Source organism: Psammomys obesus, unplaced genomic scaffold, assembly GCF_907164565.1.
Source record: "Psammomys obesus unplaced genomic scaffold, mPsaObe1.curated_primary_1811, whole genome shotgun sequence".
NCBI lineage: Eukaryota > Metazoa > Chordata > Mammalia > Rodentia > Muridae > Psammomys > Psammomys obesus.
The window spans coordinates 1,912,533-1,933,776 of record NW_026596100.1 but is presented as its reverse complement, the minus strand read 5'-3'; the positions used below and the strand labels follow the sequence as shown (position 1 = coordinate 1,933,776).

Below are 21,244 nucleotides of genomic sequence, written 5' to 3'. Positions count from 1 at the left end.
TATTTATTCCTTTGATGTGCTTAGTTCATTTGCCTTGTAATTAGAGGGAGAGATGAGAAACACAGACGAGTTGCATTTTTTCGTTTTGTTTTTGAATAGTTGTGTGTGGAGGATGTCTAAATCTCTTTGCAAAAATCTTCACCTTTTCTTGCTATTTTTCACTGTGACTAGAGAAATTCTCAAACAGGTGATAATAACAGGTGATTGCTGAGCTGAAACAGACTGGCAGCAAAGGAAAGCTTTTAATTCTTAATATGCTTGTAAGTGAATATTAGCCATATAATACAGGACAACTGTCCAAAATCCATAGACATGAAGAAGCTAAGTGACAAGGAGCACTCTACGGAGGTTGCTTAATTCTCCCTCAGAAGGGCAAAGAGAATAGGTATCTGAAGTGGTTGAAGAGAGGGAACAGTGCGGGAGCCTACCATATATGTACTCTGAAAGATTCCTCCTGGCAGGGGATCAAAGCAGACTCACAGCCAAACTTTGGGCATTGATGGACCTGAGGGGACAAGAGCTCCACAAGGAGACCAACAGAGCCAACAAATCTGGGCCCAAAGGGGCCCTGCAGAGACTGATGTACCAACCAAGGACCATGCATGGAGAGGACCTAGGCCCCCTGCTCAGATGTCGACAATAGGCAGCTCAGTTTCCATGTGGGTTCCCTAGTAAGGGGAGCAGGGGTTGTCTCTGACATGGTCTCTGTTAACTACTCTTTGATTACTTCCTCCTGGCAGGGCAGCCTTGTCAGGCCACAGAGGAACTGGATGTAGGCAGTCCTGATGAAACTTGATAGGCTGAGGTCAGATGGTAGAGGAGGAAGTCTTCCCTTTTCTGTGGGTCTAGGGGAAGAGAACAGGGAGATGAAGAGGGAGGGTGGGACTGGAAGGAGGTGAGGGAGGGAGCTACAATCAGGATATAAAATGAATAAATTATAAAAAGTAAAAACTTAAAAGGATAAATTTTTAATATGGGGCTACAAATATAGCTCAGTGGTTAAGAGCACTTGTTGCTCTTCTAGAGGACCAGATCTCAGTTCCTAGCACCCATAGGAGGTGGTTCAGAACCAGCTTCAGGGGGTCTGACACCCTTTTCTGACATCCACAAGCACCTCCCACACATGGCATGCACACAGACAACACACACACTCACACAGACACACACATATACACGCCACACACATACACACATACCACACACACACACACAACACACACAGACACCACACACAATAGTACGAGGTCTTTTCCTGAGGATAGGATTCACTTGTAGAACTTCCTTGGAAGAAGGAAAGGAATTAATAAATATCTAATATTATTCTTTAATCTAAATTGATAAGACATATTTACTCAATTTTTACCAAAAATCTACGACTTGCTTAAAATTGTATTATTAGGTGTATGTATGTTGGCAATATATTTTAATGATTATTTTATAAATATATTTTAATGATTTAGATAATAATAAACCACAAAAAGGTTTCTTTTTTTTTCCTAGACAGGGTTTCTCTGTGTAGCCCTGGTTTTCCTGGAAATGGCTCTATAGACCAGGCTGGCCTTGAACTCAGAAATCCACCTGCCTCCACCTCCTGAGTGCTGGGATTAAAGGTGTGTTCCACCACCACCTGACCACAAAAAAAGTTTTTAATTCATGCAATAACATTGTCTCCCAGACATCTTCTACATTTTCTGTCTGTGCTTGATTGGCAAGTCTGGATTGTCCTACTTGCGAAGACATTTTTCTTAAATTCCCTGCGCTTTACTTTCTCTCTTTGCCTAGCTCTGCAACCTTGCCCATCCTTTCCAAGTATTCTTTAGCATTCCAGTTTACCATGCTCTTTAGTATGGTCTCTTTCAAACATGGCACCCATGTCATCCAGCATGGGAGTGTCCAGTTGGTAATATCCATCATGGCGGAGGCTGTATTTCTGTTCATCTTTGTTATTCTTTTCCACACCCGTGCATCTTTTATGTGTGTTTTCTCCACAAAACCCCATTGGATTACTCATCTCTATTGATATCATGGACTCAGGCTTAAAGTTTAACATTTGCATGCTTTCCTGCTTACGTAGTCTCATTTGAGCAGTTGTTCCGATTTGCTATAAGCTCCTTTGAAGAGGAGAAGGATTTTATGTGTGTGCTTATGTGTCCTGACTTTGATTTACCAAGCCCTTGCTGCACAGGAGCCTCTGTGCTGAGGACTGGCCATTAGGACTTGGCACAGCACCCTGCACAGGGCACACAGTCAGCAGCCTGGATTCTTCCCTAAATGTGGGAAAGAACAGACAGCAGCAGACGTCTGGGCTCCTACAGTGATGACACAACTTATCTCTGCTGTCTTCAATGTTTTCTTCAGGGAAGGAAACAGAAAAGGCCAAGGAGCGCTATGACAGAGCTACCATGAAGCTCCACATGCTGCATAATCAGTATGTCCTGGCGCTGAAGGGGGCACAGCTCCATCAGAGTCAGTATTACGACACCACGCTTCCTCTGCTGCTGGACTCTGTGCAAAAGATGCAAGAAGAAATGATAAAAGCACTGTAAGATACATTTCCTGTTTATCATAACGTCCCTTCAGAATATGATTCAGCATTTCTCCCACAGTTAAACATTTGCCTCAGAGCTTCGTTATTACCCAGACCACGGGGCAGCTCAGACTGTTTTTCTTTTCTGGAGTTTTACTCGTGGTGGTCTTTCAGTTGTGCCCATCACCTCGCATGCCTGAAGGATCTACCTCTGTATGTTGTAGTTGTTACTTATGCTGCTCTTTCATATGTTTAAGTCAAAAAGGGTGCCCAGTGACTGCCAGCCCAGAGGGTAAGGCAGTTAAACCTCAACTGAAGAAGCTTCAAGAAGAGAACTTTTCAAAAGTTTATTTCCAGCTTCTTGTTCTTTTCCTATATGAGACTGAATTCACTTATTCATTGAAGTTGTGCCGTGTACGAATGCACACTGCTTGGTGCTTGTGTGTGTAGGCAGAGTTTCTCACCTTTTCAGGGGTCAACAGTCACTCCAGTTAATAAGCTGTATGCTCAGATATTGTCCTATATTTAGGAGAGTAGAAAATGATGGCCACATTTGATGGGCTTCACTTCCTTTATTTTCCTGTTAAGCATTTTGCACATCTTTAAATTCAGTTTTCTTTCACTGAAAATGTGTGTGGGGATTTTTTAGCGTGATTTAATTTAAATGAATTTGTCCCTAACACTGTTTTTCTATAAAAACAAAGCAATTATTTGGGTGTGGTCATGCAGGCCTTTAATCCTAGCACTTGGAGACATTTACAGATACAGATTTTTTGTGACTTTGACAAAGGGGATTTTTAAGTAATGATTTTGATTCATAAGTAGTTATTTTAGAAAACAGAAAATCAAACTCTGCTTTATATTTATGTAGCTATATGCAGAATAGGCTTATTTGCCCATATTTGCTTTGAAGCCAGTAATAACCAGTATTTATAAGGCATAACCCTAAAAAGTAGGTGATTTGGTCTATGTGACAGAATTCTTTTCCTTTTTTTTTAATTAGACCAAGCTAATAACCTTGATGAAATTTTTACTATAGACTGGCGATCAGGAGAAGAAATAGATGTCATGGAAGCTGACCTAAGTAATATATATATATATATATATATATATATATATATATATATATATATAAAACGATACTATCTATTGTTATATATTATTATATATTATATAATATTATATATTTATACTATGTATTATATAATATATAGTATATTAATATATACTTTATTATTATGTATATATAGTATATATAATGTGTAGTATATTATAATATATATATATATATATATATATATATCCATATCCCAGGATAAGTGTGGAGTAGGGCATTTAAAGGGTGTCATACACTAGAAGAGAAACAGTGATGCAGAAGAACTCTATCTTAAAAAACAAAACAAAAACCAGAAAAGCAACAAAGAAATAAGGGTTGGTCAGCGCTCCATGCCAAAGAATGCAAGGTTTCTTTAAGAATATTGAGGAATAGAAAGTTATTAATACTGGCTGTCTCTGCCTTTTGGGCACACCAGATACATATTTGAATTGGTAATGGTGTGTTTGAATTACTGCACATGTACCTGAGCCCTTCTTGCTCCAAATATATGAAATAAGGCGATGCATGAACCACTACTCTTAAAGCTCCTTTTTCTATGTTTATTGTTATGAATTCTCTCTGGGTCTTTCTTTCTCTTAATAGAACACTAAACTATATTTTATTTTTTGCTTTTCAGAAAAGGTATATTTCATGAATATAGCCAGATAACCAGCCTTGTTACAGAGGAAATAGTGAATGTCCATAAAGAGATTCAAATGTCTGTTGAACAGATAGATCCTAGCACAGAATATAATAACTTCATAGATGTCCACAGGTATGGTATTTTCATTCATTTAAAACTGTTTTTGAATATATTGCTTTTTATAGTAGAGTACTTAAGGAACTTAGAAAATAAGTGTTTTAGAGCAGGGTTTATTTTATATGAATTTATCATTTTTTTAAAAGACATTTATTATGTACAGTGTTCTGCCTGCACATACATCTGCAGGCCAAAAGAGGGAACTGATGGTTGGGAGCCACCATGTGGTTGCTGGGAATCGAACTCAGGACCTCTAGAAGCTCAGCCGGACAGTGCTTTTAATCTCTGGGCCATCTCTACAGCCCCAAATTTATTGTTTTATTTTTAAAAGACTGTCTTAAACTTGATAGCTAACTTATAAAATTATATTTAACTCTTTTTCAATTGATATGTCATTATTTAAACCCATATTTAACCTATGAAATTGTGTTTTCTTAACATTTACATAATACATGATATTATGAGATTTTTTCTTAGGCATTAATTACTTTTTATCGCATGCATCTTGTTTTATACTTTGTATCATTGTGACGAGGATAAACTGACTAATGTGTATGTATATTCTACAAAGGAAGAAACCAAGGTGCAGGCTATATGACAAGATCTTTTAATTCCTACGTTTTTGTCTAAATTATAGAATTATGTTTACTTTGTTAGCGGAAGTTTGAACAATAGTAAAGATTTTGCCCTTGATATGCACTGAGATAGATTATGGTAGTATACTAATATTGAGTACAATTATTTGGCATACTTTACTAGAACAACAGCTGCAAAAGAACAAGAAATCGAATTTGATACTTCCCTATTAGAAGAAAATGAAAATCTTCAGGCTAATGAGATCATGTGGAATAATTTAACAGCAGACAGTTTGCAAGTAATGTAAGTACTTAGCAAAATCATAACAGTGTAAAATGAGTGTTATCATTGCCTTGATAGTTATTGTATTTCATCAGCTTTAAATTCTTCTCTTTTTTTTTTTTGTAAGCAATAAAAAATAAGTTTGGTCAAAATGATGTGATTCTTGCATGTTGTGTGTTTTGTATGTATGTTGTATATGCTGTATATTGCATATGTGTGATGTATGTGGGACTGAGTGTGCTCCTTTCTTGTCCTCCTTACTGTCTTGAGGTGGAGTCTCTCACTGAGCTGGAAGCTCACTGATGAGGCCAAGCCTGTTGGGGGTGACTTTTGGAAATCACCTGTCTCTGCCTCTCAGTGCTGGGAATATAGGAAGTGCTGTCATGGGGGCTTCTCTGTGTGGGTGCTTGGGATGGAACTCAGGTCTTCATATACACCACACAACAAGTGCTCTTGCTCTTACACACTGAGACAAATCAGTCCCCAGATGACATATTTTGTTACCACTAATTTAAAAATATTAAATTTGTGTGATGTTGCACAAATTTTTCGACTGGTTGCTGGTATACTAGAATGATGCTTTATCCTTTTAAATGTTAGACTTTCCTTTTTATTTTATTCTCAATACTTATTGGCCAGCCATATTTTAGAAATGTGGACACTGAATTTTGGACATAGGAGTCATTGATATCACAGCATTTAACATAAAATCTTAAACTTTTGATTGCATTTTTATTTGTAAGCAAGGATATATTTTATTATAAGTGATTAAATCAGCTTCTTTGCCTTGTTTTTGTATATATACACATTGTGGGAGTTTTGAGGAATCCTAATTTTTTTATACACTTCAAACATTAAAGGCAATTAAAAGTGATTAAGGCCATATTTTTTGTTAAATATTTAAGTTATCTCATGGTTTTGTTCAGGGATTAGAAACAAACATTTATCGATAAGCATTATATACACTTACCCTTGTGTTGGAATTAAAGGTGGAAAGTATATTGTGGGCACTACTTTTTAACTCTTTTTATTTTTAAATTTTTTTATTAATTACACTTTATTCACTTTGTATCCCCCCATAAACCCCTTCCTCCTCCTCTCCTGATTCCACCTTCCCTCCCCCTTCTTCATGCATGCCCCTCCCCAAGTCCACTGATAGGGGAGGTCCCCATCTCCTTCTTTCTGATCTTAGTCTATCAGATCTCATCAGGAGTGGCTGCATTGTCATCTCTGTGGCCTGGTAAGTCTGCTCCCCCATGAGGGGGAGGTGATCAAAGAGCAGGCCAATCACTTCGTGTCAGAGACAGTCCCTGTTCCCATAACTATGGAACTCACTTGGACACTGAACTGCCATGGGCTACATCTGTGCAGGGGTTCTAGATTATCTCCATGCAAGGTACTTGGTTGGAGTATGAGTCTCAGGAAAGGCTCCTGTGTTCAAATTTTCTGGTTCTGTTGCTCTCCTTGGGGAGTTCCTGTCCTCTCCAGATCTTACTATTTCCCTCTTTCATAAAAATCTTTCATAAGATTCCATGCACACTGCCCAACAGTTGACCGTAAGCCTGAGTATCTGCTTTGATAGTCTGCAGGGAAGAGCCTTTCAGAGACCCTCTGTGGCAGGTTCCTAACTTGTTTCCTGTTTTCTTCTTATTTTATTTGCATTTCTTATATCTTTCTCGCCCTTCTCCAGTCCAAACCCAACCTCAACACTGGGTAGGAGAACACAAAGGTTAGTGGGGAGAAGAAGCAGAATTCTAGACTACTACTTCCTGGTTAGAGTTGTCGGGTTCTTTTGGGGGAAGTCAAATATTTGTTTCAGGGTGTCTCCAACTTCTTGTCACACCCCATCAACAGCAACCAGGAACAGCTGGGGCCAAGCACCAGCAGCCTTCTTTCTAGGAGCCACCTTCCTCTCTGTGGGCCCTGGGATTTGTTTCCTCTAGAGTCCTCAGATTTAAACTCTCTGCAGCTGGCAAAGAGCCCCCCTTGTAGCCCACATGAAACTAATAGTCTGCTGCTGTGGACCATCTCAATCAGTCCCATATCCTATGCCTGGGATCAAAACAAAACATGTTTACATCCGCAACCACGCATATTCATTTCCTGTCAGTATTGGGCATGCTATATTATTTTACTTTACTAATTTTTTTCCTCTATTGGGTGAGACAAAAGTCCTCATAAATATAATTAATCTATTATTCAGAAATACTACAGTGGGGCAGGTAATTTATTAGGGGAGAATTATAGGATTCATTCTTAGAAAAGGGGTTGAAATATTTAAAGAGGTCTATATAGAATTGAAGGCACTAACACATGCTCTTCCAGACACTTATTCATGATGAAGCCTCATGAATCAGAGGTCTGATTGCTATTGAGGGAGGTGAAGACATGGTGTCTCTGCATTAGTGAGGAGGTGAAGACATGGTCTCTCTGCATTAGTGAGGAGGTGAAGACATGGTCTCTCTGTATTAGTGAGGAGGTGAAGACATGGTCTCTCTCAGCATTAGTGAGGAGGTGAAGGCATGGTCTCTGCATTAGAGAGGTTTTTCTGACAGCATCTTGGAGCTGTCCACGGGTTTTTCATGCCCTCTCCCTGGGTCTCTGTCTTGATTTGGCAATGGATGTTTTTAGTCTTAGCCGTCTGTAAACTATTAGTTTTTATCTGCGCTGATTTTGTCCTCCAGGAGACATTTGAGAGCTGGGAGTGTTAGGCAGGAATGCAGCTAAGCATTCTGTCATGTAAAGGACAGACTCTTAGACAAAGGATCCTCTGGGAACAATTTCAGTAGTGTTGAGGTTGAGAAACACCCCGGTGAGTGACATTGAATGTTTACTGCACATGATGATTGGCAGAACTCACTGTGTGGCATGGCATCCCATTTCTTAATTCATGTGCTCCATGTTAAATGTTAAAGAAATAACATCAGTTGCTGCTGAGGGTTGGTTGTCACTACTGTCTCTGAAGTAACTTATTTACTCAACATAGCTTTTTATGGGATATCGAAAGTTATATGATTAATGTTCTCAAGGAGTCAGTACTAAAATTGATCATTTATTTTAATGACTAGCCAATGGAATGAAAATATAGGTACTGGAATATAATGTGGTAGTATTAAAAACAACTACCTGTTAGAGCTTGTGAGCAGAGATCTTGTGGCACATAATTTCTTTTATTGCTTTTCAGAGTATAATGAGACTAGAATCAGTTATGTCAACAAATCATTATTTGTTATTTTGATGATGAAGCAATGACGCTCCCCATACTCCATAAATTATTGATAATAAATTTGTGATAATGTAGTAGATATAATTGCTTATATCTTTATTAAGCAGAACTTTATCTACATTTCGTTGAACAGTATCTATTCAGGATACAAGATAAAGAAAAATGCACATGGGTCTGTGTGTTTGTGCATATACGTTTGTGTATTTTCAGTGCTAAGGGTCAAATCGAGGCTTGTGCATGGTAGGCAAGAATTCTACCACTATGCTAATTTACTTTGTTTAGTTGTGACAAGTACTGTGACTGGAAGCAGCTTGAGGAGGAGAGTTTGTTTGGCTCACAAGTACAGGTTACGATCTATCACTGAGGAGCTCGAAGGCAGTCCTGCTCACTGTTTCACAGAGCAGTGCCTCCCACCAGGGCGGTAAGAAGCAGTTGTTGGTGGCAAAGTAAAGATTGGAAGTTATTTTCAAATAATGTGAACATTCACGTCTCCGTCCACGAAGTAATTCTGCCTACTGTCAGCAGTATGATTTAGACATTTATGGCCTTTGGTGATATTTTCTGATCTTTAGTGAAGTCTTCTTAGCATACTAAAATTTACCGATATTACATAGTAAAGTTCTACAAAATTGTGCAAAACATCTTGTGATCTAAAGTGAGACCCAAACCCGAGGCTTTGTTTTCCAGTAAATTTTAAAGAGAAATTAGAATCAGAACATGTTTAACTTTTATGATGGAATATAAGTACATTGTTGTCACCAAGTTATAGTAATTCACTATGTAGAAAAATAATTCTTTCAGATCTTGTAGAATCCAAGTTAGCAACGTATTTATAGAATTTGAGTGTCAAATCTATTTTGCTGCCTTTTTTTATACAGCCCATAAACTGAGAATGATATTAACATTTTAAAATGTCGAAACTATCGAAAGCATTATCTTTTGGGGCATCTAACAATCATGTGAAACTTGAACATCAGACTGTACAGACGAAGTTTTATTGGGGCACAACTGCGTTTACAGCAGCAGCAGAGCCAGGTAGTTGTGTTGTGACAGCAAGTGCAGTGGCTGTCTGCTGCTTGGCACCATACATATCACAGTACCATTTTGAGTGCCACACACTCCCCTGTACTGCAGCATTTCATTTACTTCTGTTATCAGTTCATGCCTCTTGTGTCAAAATAAGAAGAGAAAATGGATTCCAAGTGACTGACTTTGAGTGTTTTGTTATAAGTTATACTGTGGACTATTTTGTTTATGACTTAGGCGGCAGAATAGTAAGTTAGGTCTGCAGTTGAACACAACTAAATTTTTGTCAGCTGTATTCAGATTAGTGACTTGAGAGCTTTGGGGAAATGTCAAAGAATTAGAAGGCAGATGTTAGGAAGTCAGTTTGAGGAAAACTGTTTAAAAGAAATAGTTGGATTTGTTGGGTGGAAGTAGATTATGTTGAATTTGTTTGAATATATCCAACAGTAGCTTATAACTGCTTGGGACTAATTAGGAACTAATTAGGAACCATCTTGTGACACCAGCATAATAAAGCAAACAGAGAAAAGTCCAGGAGGCCCCAGCCCTACAAAAGCACTATATGGCAAGCAGGGGAAGCTGGGAAGGGGAGGAACGAGCATCAGTTGTTTGTCCAGGACAAAGTGGGCAGCCCTGGAAAATGCACATTCAAGTAACATTATGTGGACTAAGCAGCTTATAATTCAGAACATATATGTAAATACATATATTCACATTACACTCTACCACCAAGCTAGTAACCTAGTCCAGCTGAACAATGTTTAAGGATTTACTTGTGTGAAAAGATACACAGCTCCAAAGTGCCTCTTGTGGACAACAGGGTCTTAGAACATACATATCAATATCCTTTTACCACTAGTTAGCACCATTTTAATTTTACAAGCACTCTTGGACACAATTTCCCCAAAAATATAAATGACTGATCAAATTATTTTTATTCTTTGATTTCTTATATTAAATTTCCAATATTATTATTTTAATTGTGATTTTGTATTCTTTTCTTTTTCAAAAAAAAAAGGGTTGACTTGGCTTAGATAACATTTTCTGATATCTTTAAAATGTAGTTGCAGCATCATAGGATTTTTTTTAATTTAATTTTATTTTTAATTATACTTTATTTACTTTGTATCCCCCCTCTAGTTCCCTCCCTCCTCCTCTCCTAAACCCTCCCTTCTTCCCCTTTCTCCACACATGCCCCTCCCCATGTCCACTGGTAGGGGAGGGTTTCTTTTTCTTCCTTCTGATCCTAGTCTGTCAGGTCTCATCAGAAGTGGCTGCATTTTCTTCCTCTGTGGCCTGGTAAGGCTGCTCCCCCTTCAGGGGAAGGTGATCAAAGAGCAGGCCAATCAGTTCATGTCAGAAGCAGTCCCTCTTCCCATTACTACGGAACCCACTTGGACACTGAACTGCCATGGGCTACATCTGTGCAGGGGTTCTAGGTTATCTCCATGCATGGTACTTGGTTGGAGTATGGGTCTCAGGAAAGACCCCTTTGTTCAAATTTTTTGGTTCTGTTGTTCTCCTTGTGGACCTCCTGTCCTCTCCAGATCTTACTATTTCCCACTTTTTTCATAAGATTTCCTGCAATTCTGCCCAAAGTTTGGCCATAAGTCTCAACATCTGCTTTGATAGTCTGCAGGGCAGAGCCGTTCAGAGGTCCTCTGTGTCAGGCTCCTGACTTGTTTCCTGTTTTCTTCTGCTTCTGGTGTCCATCTTCTTTGCCTTTCGGGATGGGGATTGAGCATTTTAGCCAGAGTCCTCCCTCTAGATTAGTTTCTTTAGGTATACAGATTTTAGTAGGTTTATCCTATATTACATGTCTATATGAGTGAGTATATACCGTGTGCATCTTTCTGCTTCTGGGATAGCTCACTCAGGATGATCTTTTCCAGGTCCTACCATTTACCTGCAAATTTCATGATTTCCTTGTTTTTCATTGCTGAGTAATATTTCATTGTGTAGATGTACCTCAATTTCTGTATGCATTCTTCAGTTAAGGGGCATCTGGGTTGTTTCCAGCTTCTGGCTATTACAAATAAACATGGTTGAGCAAATGTCCTTATTGTGTACTTGAGCCTCTATGGGGTATATGCCTAGGAGTGGTATAGCTGGATCTTGAGGAAGTGCTATTCCTAGTAGTCTGAGAAAGTGCCAGATTGATTTCCAGAGTGGTTGTATAAGTTTACATTTCCACCAGCAGTGGAAGAGGATTCCCCTACCTCCACAACCTCTCCAGCATGTGTTGTCACTTGAGTTTTTCATCTTGGCCATTCTGATGGGTATAAGGTGAAATCTTAGGGTTGTTTTGATTTGCATTTCCCTGATGGCTAATGACATTGAACATTTCTTTAAGTGTTTCTCTGCCATTCGATATTCCTCTATCGAGAATTCTCTGTTTAGCTCTGTTCCCCATTTTTAACTTGAATTATTTTTTTGATTTGTTGCTTTTCAACTTCTTTAGTTTTTCATATATACTGGATATTAGCTCTCTGTCAGATAAAGGGTTGGTCAAGATTCTTTCCCAATCTGTAGGAGTAGTTTTGTTTTGATGACAGTGTCCTTTGCTTTACAGAAGCTTTTTAGTTTCATGAGGTCCCATTCATTTATTGTTGCTCTTAGAGCCTGTGCTGTTGGTGTTCTGTTTAGGAAGTTGTCTCCTGTACCAATGAGTTCTAGGGTCTTCCCATTTTTTTTTCTAACCGATTTAATGTGTCTGGTTTTATGTTGAGGTCTTTGATCCACTTGGACTTTAGTTTTGTGCAGGGTGATAAATATGGATCTATTTGCATTTTTCTACATGTAGACTTCCAGTTGGACCAGCACCATTTGTTGAAGATGCTATCTTTTTTCCATTGTATGGTTTTGGCATCTTTGTCAAAGATCAGGTGTCCATAAGTGTGTGGGTTTATTTCTGGGTCTTCTGTTCGGTTCCATTGATCCACCATTCTGTTTCTATGCCAGTACCATGCAGTTTTTATTACTGTTGCTCTATAGTACAGCTTGAGATCAGGGATGGAGATACCTCCAGAAGATCTTTTATTGTAGAGGATTGTTTTAGCAATTCTGGGTTTCTTGTTATTCCATATGAATTTGAGAATTTTTCTTTCCAGGTCTGTAAAGAATTGTGTTGGTAATTTGATGGGAATTGCATTGAATTTGTAGATTGCTTTTGGTAAGATGGCCATTTTTACTATGTTAATCTTGCCAAGCCGTGAGCATGGCAGATCTTTCCATCTTCTGATATCTTCTAATTCTTTCTTCAGAGGCATCATAGGATTTTGTGGAGGACTTTTGATAACATGGCACAAATCTTCTATATTTATTTTTCTTTGTGTTTATAGTATAATTACATTTCTTTGTCCATCGAAACCAAATCCCTGGGTTCAAACCCATGCATAACTTGGAAAAAAATGCAATCAGTGCATGCAGATGTTAAAATTTTTGTGATCTTACAAAAGCATATGCATGAAAATCAGAATTTTTCTTTTTGTAAACATCTGTATTACTATCTTCCAGGAATAATTCACAGAACATTTTCTGTATCTTTTCAGAATATAAAAAGGAGCATATATGTACTATTTTTATGTAAATGAAGATATTCTTTAAGTACTTTAAAAATTATTTTTATTTCATGTACATTGATATTGTCCTTGCACATATGTCTGTGTGAGGCTGGTGAATCCCCTGGATTATGAATAGTTCAGAGTGCGGGTGCTGGGAATTGAACTCAGGTCCTGTGGAAAAGCAGCTAATACTCTTAACTGTGGAGCAATCTCTCCAGACCATCCACTTAAAATACATAAAAACTAAGTTTTAAAAATATGTTCTTGATTGAAGTAGCATTACATCACATTATTTTTCCCTCTCTTCTCTCCAACCTTCCCTTGTACTCCTTAATATAATAGCCTCTTTTTTCTTTATCATTGTTATAGATGTGTATTGTGCATTTGTATGCATAAATATATTTAATGCAGACTGCTGAGTTCTGTTTTGTTGCTGGTATGCATGCTGGTTTCAAGGCTGACCACTCAGCAATGGACAACAAATGAGGATGCTCCTCCCTAGGGGAGGTTAAGTAAGTCTCCTTTCCCCAGCAATCACTAGTCTATCTAAGAGTAGGGCCCATAAAATGAGCTCCTTCTCTGTTAACACGCCCCTGACACTGCTGTCATTCCAGTCTTGTCTATGCAGCCATTTCTAGAAGAGAAATTGTGTGTATTTTAGCACAGAATTTATGGTATTCTGTCCCTTAGAATCTATCCTTTCTTACTCAGTGTTCCCTGTGCCATGGATAGCTGCGATATCTCTATTTGTTGGGGCTGGGCTTACCGTAATATAGTTATTTCATCATTGCATCCAGTTGTGGTTTTCTGTGACGGTCCTGTGTGCTGTGGAGAGAGGCCTCTTTGATGAAGCGTAGTAGCCACTCCTTTCTTGCTTATGAGGATAGGATTTAGGAGGTAGTAAGGAATTATGCTGGTGGTGAATTATGCTAGCAAAGTGGTGATAGTAGATGCTTCTTTTCTAAGGCCCATGACCTCACTGACTCTAGGAAGTTGATTAGGTTTCTAGTACCAGATATTTTTCTCTTGTAGAGTAGGACTTAAGCCCATTTGGTCAGCTTTGCTTGCGGCCCACAGATGGTTGCACCTTTTGTAGTTTTATTCATTTCTTGCCGTGTAAGTCATTGTCCTGGAACATAGGCATTGTATCTGGGTAGGGCTGTTCAGTTGCTTCCTGCCCATGGTGGCTTGCATAGAATGTTCTGAAACCATGGATGCTAGACTTCAGGACAAAGGCTTTCAGGTCAGGTCCAGCTCTGATAATCCTAATCCTGTGTTCTAAGTATGTGGTTTCTTCAGCAGTAGAGGCCCACTCTTAACCCATGAAAAGCAACCGAGGAGTACAGTTCGAACTGTATTGTTTGAGGAATCACTTGGACTGTGCTGACCAACCACGAGAAAGGAGGGATTTTTTTCCTGCCAGATGGTGGGGTTTTTCCAGTCCATGGCTCTTGTCACCAGATCATTGTCAACCCAAGTGGTTTAACTAATTTTAAGATTAAAGTATGTGTGTGTACATACTTATATGCATTGTGTAATGTTAGATGAATATAAAACAATATTGACTTTTATCAAACAACCTTGGTGTTATTTGTCCCTCAACCTTCTCTTTCTGTATTGACTCCCCTCACTTCTTCCCAGTTGGAATCCCCTCCTTGCTATTGTGTTTTCCCTTATGTCTTGTTACTCTCCTCCCTTCCCCCACCAGCAGTCCCTTTATCATTTACTGGTGTCTGTGGTCAGTTCACACTGTGTACTCGTGTCTGAGGATCTGGAGCTAGGGACTGCAGATGTGAGAGAACGTGTGCTGCTTGTCTTTCCTGGTTATGGCCCTCACTACAACCTTTCCTAGACCCTGGCTGTTTGTATGCAGATTTCTTTTTTTCTTTATAGCCGAATGATAGTCCATAGTGTGTGTGCGTATGTGCGTGCGTGTGTGTATGTGTATCACATTTGCATTATCCATTTGTTGGTTGGCTGAAGGACATTTAGGTTGTTTTCATTTCCTGGATTTTGTGAGTGCAGCAGCAGTGAACATCACTGAGCAAGTATCTGTGCAGGATGATCTTGAGTCCTTTGGGCATATGCCAAAGAGTGGTATAGTTGGGTCATGCGGTATCTTCATTTTTAGCTTTTTGATGCTTTGTACAAATTTGCATCCCACCGAAAGTGAATGAGGGTTCCTCTTTCTCCATATCCTACCAGCATTTGTTGTCAGTTGTTTTGTTGTTCTTAACTGTTCTTATTGGAGTGAGATGAAGTCTCAGTTGTTTAATTCACATTTCCCTAATTGCTATGGGTGATAAATGCTTTTTAGGTATTTCTTAGCCACTTTTTTTCTTTTATGGATAACTCTCTGTTTAGAACCCTAGCCCATTTTTTAAATTGGGTCATTTGTTTCCTTACCTTTGAGTTCTTTGTGTATTCTGGATATTAATCCTCTGCCCGACGTATAGCTGGCAAATATTCCTCTCTTTAGCTATATAGAGGATTTTTAGTTTCAAGGGGTCCCACTCACTGGTCAGTTGCTGGCATTAATTTCTTGGTTAATGTAGTCTTGTTTTGAAAGTCCTCTCTTATACCTGTGTCTTGTGGACACTGCCATATTTACTTCTACCAATTTTATTTTTCAGGTTTCAAGTTTAGATCTTTGATCCACTTAACCCTAATTTTTGTGCAGGATGATAGATATGGCTTTAATTTTATTCTGCTACACATGGACATCCAGTTTTTCCAGGACCTTTTGTTGAACATGCTGTGTTTTCAGCAGGATATGATTTTTGCCTTTTTCTCAATTATCAAAGGGTTAATTACAAGTACTCATTTTTCCTTTTTCTATTTTATTCCATTGGTTTACATGCCTATTTTTATGTCAGTGCCATGTTGTTTTTATTATTGTAGCACTATAATATATCTTAAAATCTGGAAAAGAAGTCCTTCCATTGTTCTTTTTACTTAGTATTGCTTTCGTATGCTGGATCTTTTCTGTTTCCACATGAATTTTAGGATTTCTTTTTTCTATTTCTGTGAAGAATGTTATGGGTATTTTGATTAGGAAATTGCTTTTGGTAGGGTACTCATTTTCACAAAACTAATTATAGTGATCCATGAGCATAGGATGCCCTTCCATTTTCTAGTGTTTTCTCAATATTTGACTTCAGAAGTTTGACCTTTTTATCATGGAGGTATTTCATCTCCTTCTCCACATTTATTCCAAGATGTTTTGGCTGTTGATGCTTCTGAAAGTGGAAATGTTCCCATGATCTCTTAGTGAATTTGTTGTTGCTATATAGAAAGGCTACTGATTTTTGTGTTTTGTTTTGTACCCTGCCACTTTGCTGAAATTGATGATTATTTTTAGAAATTTTCTGGTGCAGTTTGTTTTTTAATCTCTTAAGTATAATATCATATCATCTGCAAATTGGTATAATGTATTTTTTTTTTATTCCTTTAATTTCCTTCTCCCCAGCAAGTGCTTCAAGCGCTATATTGAAAGGGAGTGGGGTAATGGGCTTCCCTGTTCCATTTCTGATTCTAATGAGATTGCTTTGAGCTTTGCCCAATTTAGGATGATGTTAGTTGTTGGTTTGTCAAATACAGCTTTTATTATGTTGAGGTATATTCTCTTTAGTCCTACTCTCTCTAGGACTTTTGTCATGAAAGTGTGGTGGGTTTTGTCAAAGGCAAACTTTGACAAACTATAGCTATCTGATTTATATGAAATCAAGTGAGTCTTTCTTGTATCTATTGAGATGATCATGTGATTTTTATAAGATTTATTTTATTGACTTAAGTATGTTGAACCAACCCTGAATTTCCAGGATAAAGTTAACCTGATCGCAGTGGATGCTCTTCTTGACACATGCCTGTATTTAGTTTGCAAGTATTTTATTGAATTTTGCATCTGTGTTAATCACGGGTATCAATCAGCCTGTAGTTCTGCTTTTTTGTTGTTTGTTTTTCTGGTTTGGGTATTAGAGTAATGCTGCCATCATAGAGCCAGTTTGGGACTGCTCCTTCTGTTTCTTCTGCTTTGAAGACTTTAAGAAGGGCTGGCTGCAGTTCTTTAAAAGCCTGGTAGAATTCTGCTGGGAATTCATCTGGGTGTAGTCTTTCTGTAGAAGGTTTGTATTACTGTTTCAGTCCCCTTTGTCTGTTGTCCTTGGTCTATTGTTGGTTGTTGGTGTCTTCTTGGCTTAGCTTTCGTAGTTTGGAGAAATTAAATTCGCCTATTTTGTTAGATTTTCCAAATGAATAGATTACAGGTTTTTAAAGTATTATAATATTCTGAATCCCCTTGGTGTTTGTTGCAATGTTTCTCTGTTCATTTCTGATTCTGTTAATGTGGGTCTTCTCTCTCTGTCTCTCTCTCTGTTTCTGTCTGTCTCTCTCTGTGTGTCTCTCTGTCTCTCTCTCTCTCTGTGTCTCTTGATAGTTGGGCCAACAGTCGATGTGGATCTTGTTTATCTCATCTCCTTAAATACCCAGAACGTAGAATCATTGATTCTTTGTATTCTTTTTCTTGTTTTTATTTTATTAAGTTCTGCTTTGATTTCTTACAGTTTCTTACTGGTCACTGGGCTTGGATTTGGTTTGTACTTGATTTTCCAAATCCTGGCTTTTGCATCATTAAATCATTCATTTGTGTTCTTTCATATTTCTTAATATAGGCACTTAGGGATACAGACTTCCCTCTTAGGTCTTCTTTTAATGTATCCCAGAGGTGTTTTGTTTTGTTCTGTTTTTATTTTCATTTAGTTTTAGGAATCTTTTTGTTTTTCCTTTGATCCATTCTTCATTCAGTAATGAGTTGCTTAATCCTCATGAGTTTATACACTTACTAGAGATTTGTTTGATGTTGATTTTGTTTTATTGGATAATGGTCAGATGTGATACATAGAATTATTTCAGATTTTCTGTGTTTATTAAGGTTTGCTTTGTGCTCTGGTGTGGCTCTATTATGGAGAAGCTTGTACATACTGCTGAGTAGAATGTATGTTCTTGGGTGTTTGGGTGGAATAGTATATAGGTATCTGCTAGGTTCGTTTGATTTAAGATGTCATTTAATTCTGAGGTTTTTCCTTTTTGTTGTTCAGATCACACATCTGGGGGAGAAAATAAGGTGTTGAGTTTTCTGTTATTGGGTTTGTGTTAATCTATGTATTTAATTTCATTAGTATGATTTTAAATGAAACTGTGTGTCAAAGCTTGTGCATATATGTTTAGTATTGTCATACTTTCCTGATTAATTGATCTCTTGATTAGAATGAAGTGCCCTTCTTTATCTCTTCTGATTAGTTATAAAGTCTGTTATATCAGATATTAGAGTAGCAATGCAAGTTTGTTTCTTGGTTTCATTTGCCTGAAATACTTTTTTCCATCTTTTCACTTTAAGGTGGTGCCTGTTTTTAAAGAGTAGATGACTTATAATATTAATGTGGTATTGCTGATTGTAAATGGTAGCCATAGTATGAAGTATCCTGTAAAGTGTAATTTTATTGCTTTGTTTTATGACCTAAAATATGAGCTATTTTGGAAAACTTCTATGTAGAAAATGCTCCATATGCTAATGGAAAGAATGTATATTCTGTAACTGTTGGATGAAATATTCTACATGTGTTTGTTCAGTTCATTTGATACATCATATAACTGTTTTTGTTTGTTTGTTTTGGTCTCAATGAGCTATCTGTTGGTGAAAATGTGACATCAAAGGATACATCCTATTATTGCATTGAATCCCAGCTTTTCCTTTATGTTCTTTATGTAGTGTTTGCTTTATAAAATTGAATGCCCAGATTTTTCTTGTATATATATTTATAATTTCTGTATTTTCCTGTAGATTATTTCCTTTATAAATATGTAATGATATTCTTTGTCTCTTCTGATCAGTTTGGGTTTAGAGTTATTTTTTTGTTGTATATGAGTGTAGCTCTTTTTTGCTGAGGAGTCTGTGTGCTTGCCATATAATTTTCTTTCTTTCTTTCTTTCTTTTTTTTTTTTTTTTTTTCTGTTTTGGTTTTTCAAGACATTGTTTCTCGGTATAGTCCTGGCTGTCCTGGAACTCACTCTGAAGACCAGGCTGGCCTCAAACTCACAGAGATGCCTGCCTCTGCTTCCCGAGTGCTGAGAATAAAGGCGTATACCACCACCACTGGGCTCCATAACTTTTTCTAAAGTCTCACTTTCAGTCTGTATATATCTTTGATGATAGGGTGAGTTTCTTAATGCAACCAACTTGTGGTTCTTGCTTTATAATCCAGTTATCCCCTCCCCTGTGTTTAATGGAAGAACTGGGACTATTTATAGTCGGGATTATTACTGAAAGGTAATATACTAGTTCCTGTCATCTTTGGACTTTCTTCTTGGTTGTTTGGAATAGTCCATGTTCACTAATTTTTACATTATGAATCTTTTCTATGGCTTACTGAATTATGTTGGATACTGTATTATGCTGATTTACTGGTGTTGAATTCTTATGTTTATCTTAGAAAGTCCTTTCTTTTTTCTCCTCAGATCTGTGGATTCTGGATAGAGTTATCTTGGTTGGCAGTTATTTTCTTTCAGGGTTTGAAATTCTTTATTCCATGTGCTTCTGCCTGGCTTTTAGAATTTCCACTGAGAATCTACTTTTATACTAATGGATTTGTGACTATAAATTACTGGGTGCTTCTCTTTTGTAACTTTTAATACTCTTGCTTTGTTGTTTTCCTTGGCAACTGACCTATAGTTTGTTCAGGAGAGGTTCTTTTCTGGTCATGTCCCCTTGAGGTTCTAAATGACGCCTGTATGGAGATGTTCATGTTTGAAGATTGGGAAATTTTTCTGACATTGGTTCACTGAATAAGTTTTCTATTTTTTTTAATTAGTTTTTGAAAATCTCATGTATGTGGTCATTGTATCTTGATCATACCAGTCCCTCACCCTCCTTTTAACTTTCTCCGAGAACCCATTGCACTGTCGCTATTATTCACTCTGTTTTAGTGGCTCTCAGAGGCTTGTCTCTTAATGATACCCCGTGTATTTTGTATGTCCTATTTCTAATTATTATTTTTATTATTGTTCATGTGTGATCTGTGGGTCTGGGCATTTGTGTGCCACAGCATGTATAAGGTTAGAACCAAGCTTTATGAAGTCTGTCTTTATGTAATTGTTTGGTATAGATTCTAGAGGTCAGATTCAGGTCCTCAGATACCTTTACCTTCTGAGTCATCTTGCTGTCCCCTTTTGTTTATTTTACTTTTCTCTTTTTTATTTTTTGAATATAGTACTATATCTCCAAGCCTAAGTAGTCCTTCACTATGTAAGTCAGTTTATAGATGAAGGTTTAAACTGAGATTTTTGTTTCATTGAGCTTTTAGTTTTCAGTATTACTGTTTTATTCTTTTTCAGAATCTCATGATTGAATTGCTCTTTCATATCCTATATTATATTCCTTAATTCAGTCCGCTGTTTATTTGTATTCTCTTTAAATTCATTCATCATTTTTAAAATCTGTCTTTTGCATTCTTTGTCTAGCGTATCGTTCATTTAGATTTTTTTGGAGTTATCTACTAGGAAATTACAGACTTTTTGGAGGATTCATGTTGACTTATTTTTCATGCTACTTGTGTTTCTGTGATTAAATTTATACCTCTGTAGGGATGTATAATGTAAAGGATGTCTTTCTTATGCTTTTAATGTTTTTATTAGCACATATTATAATATTGATGATTTATTAGCATGTATTTTAATATTGATAATAGTTCATGTATGCATATACTGTTGCAGAGAGAGGCACACAAAGAGTGCACACTGATAAGTTCTTCACTTGTCAGCAGTGTGTATTCTGAAAGGGTGTGGAAACCATCCATGTGAAATCCATAGGTGCTGTTTCTCTGGTTATTTTTCTCTGTTGTTCCTACGTGGTCACTGTCTAGGAACAGGACTCTAAGCTCCCTCTAGTTGTGCCATCTTGGGGCTAGATTGCCAACAGGGAGTTGCGTAATCTTTATCTATAGTATCTGGAAAGATTTGGCTGGGATTAGGTCATGAGTACAGTAATGTGCAGTATTTCCCAGCTGGGATGGTGTGTAGCTCAGCAACAAAGCACTCTGCGAAAGTCTTTGAGGTGCTGGCCTCAATCCCTGGTGGTGTCGAGAGTGGAGAAAACAAGGCACAGTGACTGTATGGGTTCAAATCAGATATACAG

The 21,244-nt window shown here is 37.6% G+C and overlaps 1 protein-coding gene across 4 annotated transcripts in view; it reads left to right on the top strand.

Moving 5' to 3' along the window:
* Positions 1 to 21,244, top strand: part of Fer (FER tyrosine kinase) — a 305,523-nt gene that overhangs the window by 54,676 nt on the left and 229,603 nt on the right. For all 4 annotated transcript variants that reach the window (XM_055628366.1, XM_055628367.1, XM_055628368.1 and 1 more), the window contains 3 exons: positions 2,359 to 2,542; positions 4,261 to 4,398; positions 5,143 to 5,262. In XM_055628366.1, the coding sequence (XP_055484341.1) occupies positions 2,359 to 2,542; positions 4,261 to 4,398; positions 5,143 to 5,262 (442 nt within the window). The remainder of the gene's footprint in view (positions 1 to 2,358; positions 2,543 to 4,260; positions 4,399 to 5,142; positions 5,263 to 21,244) is intronic.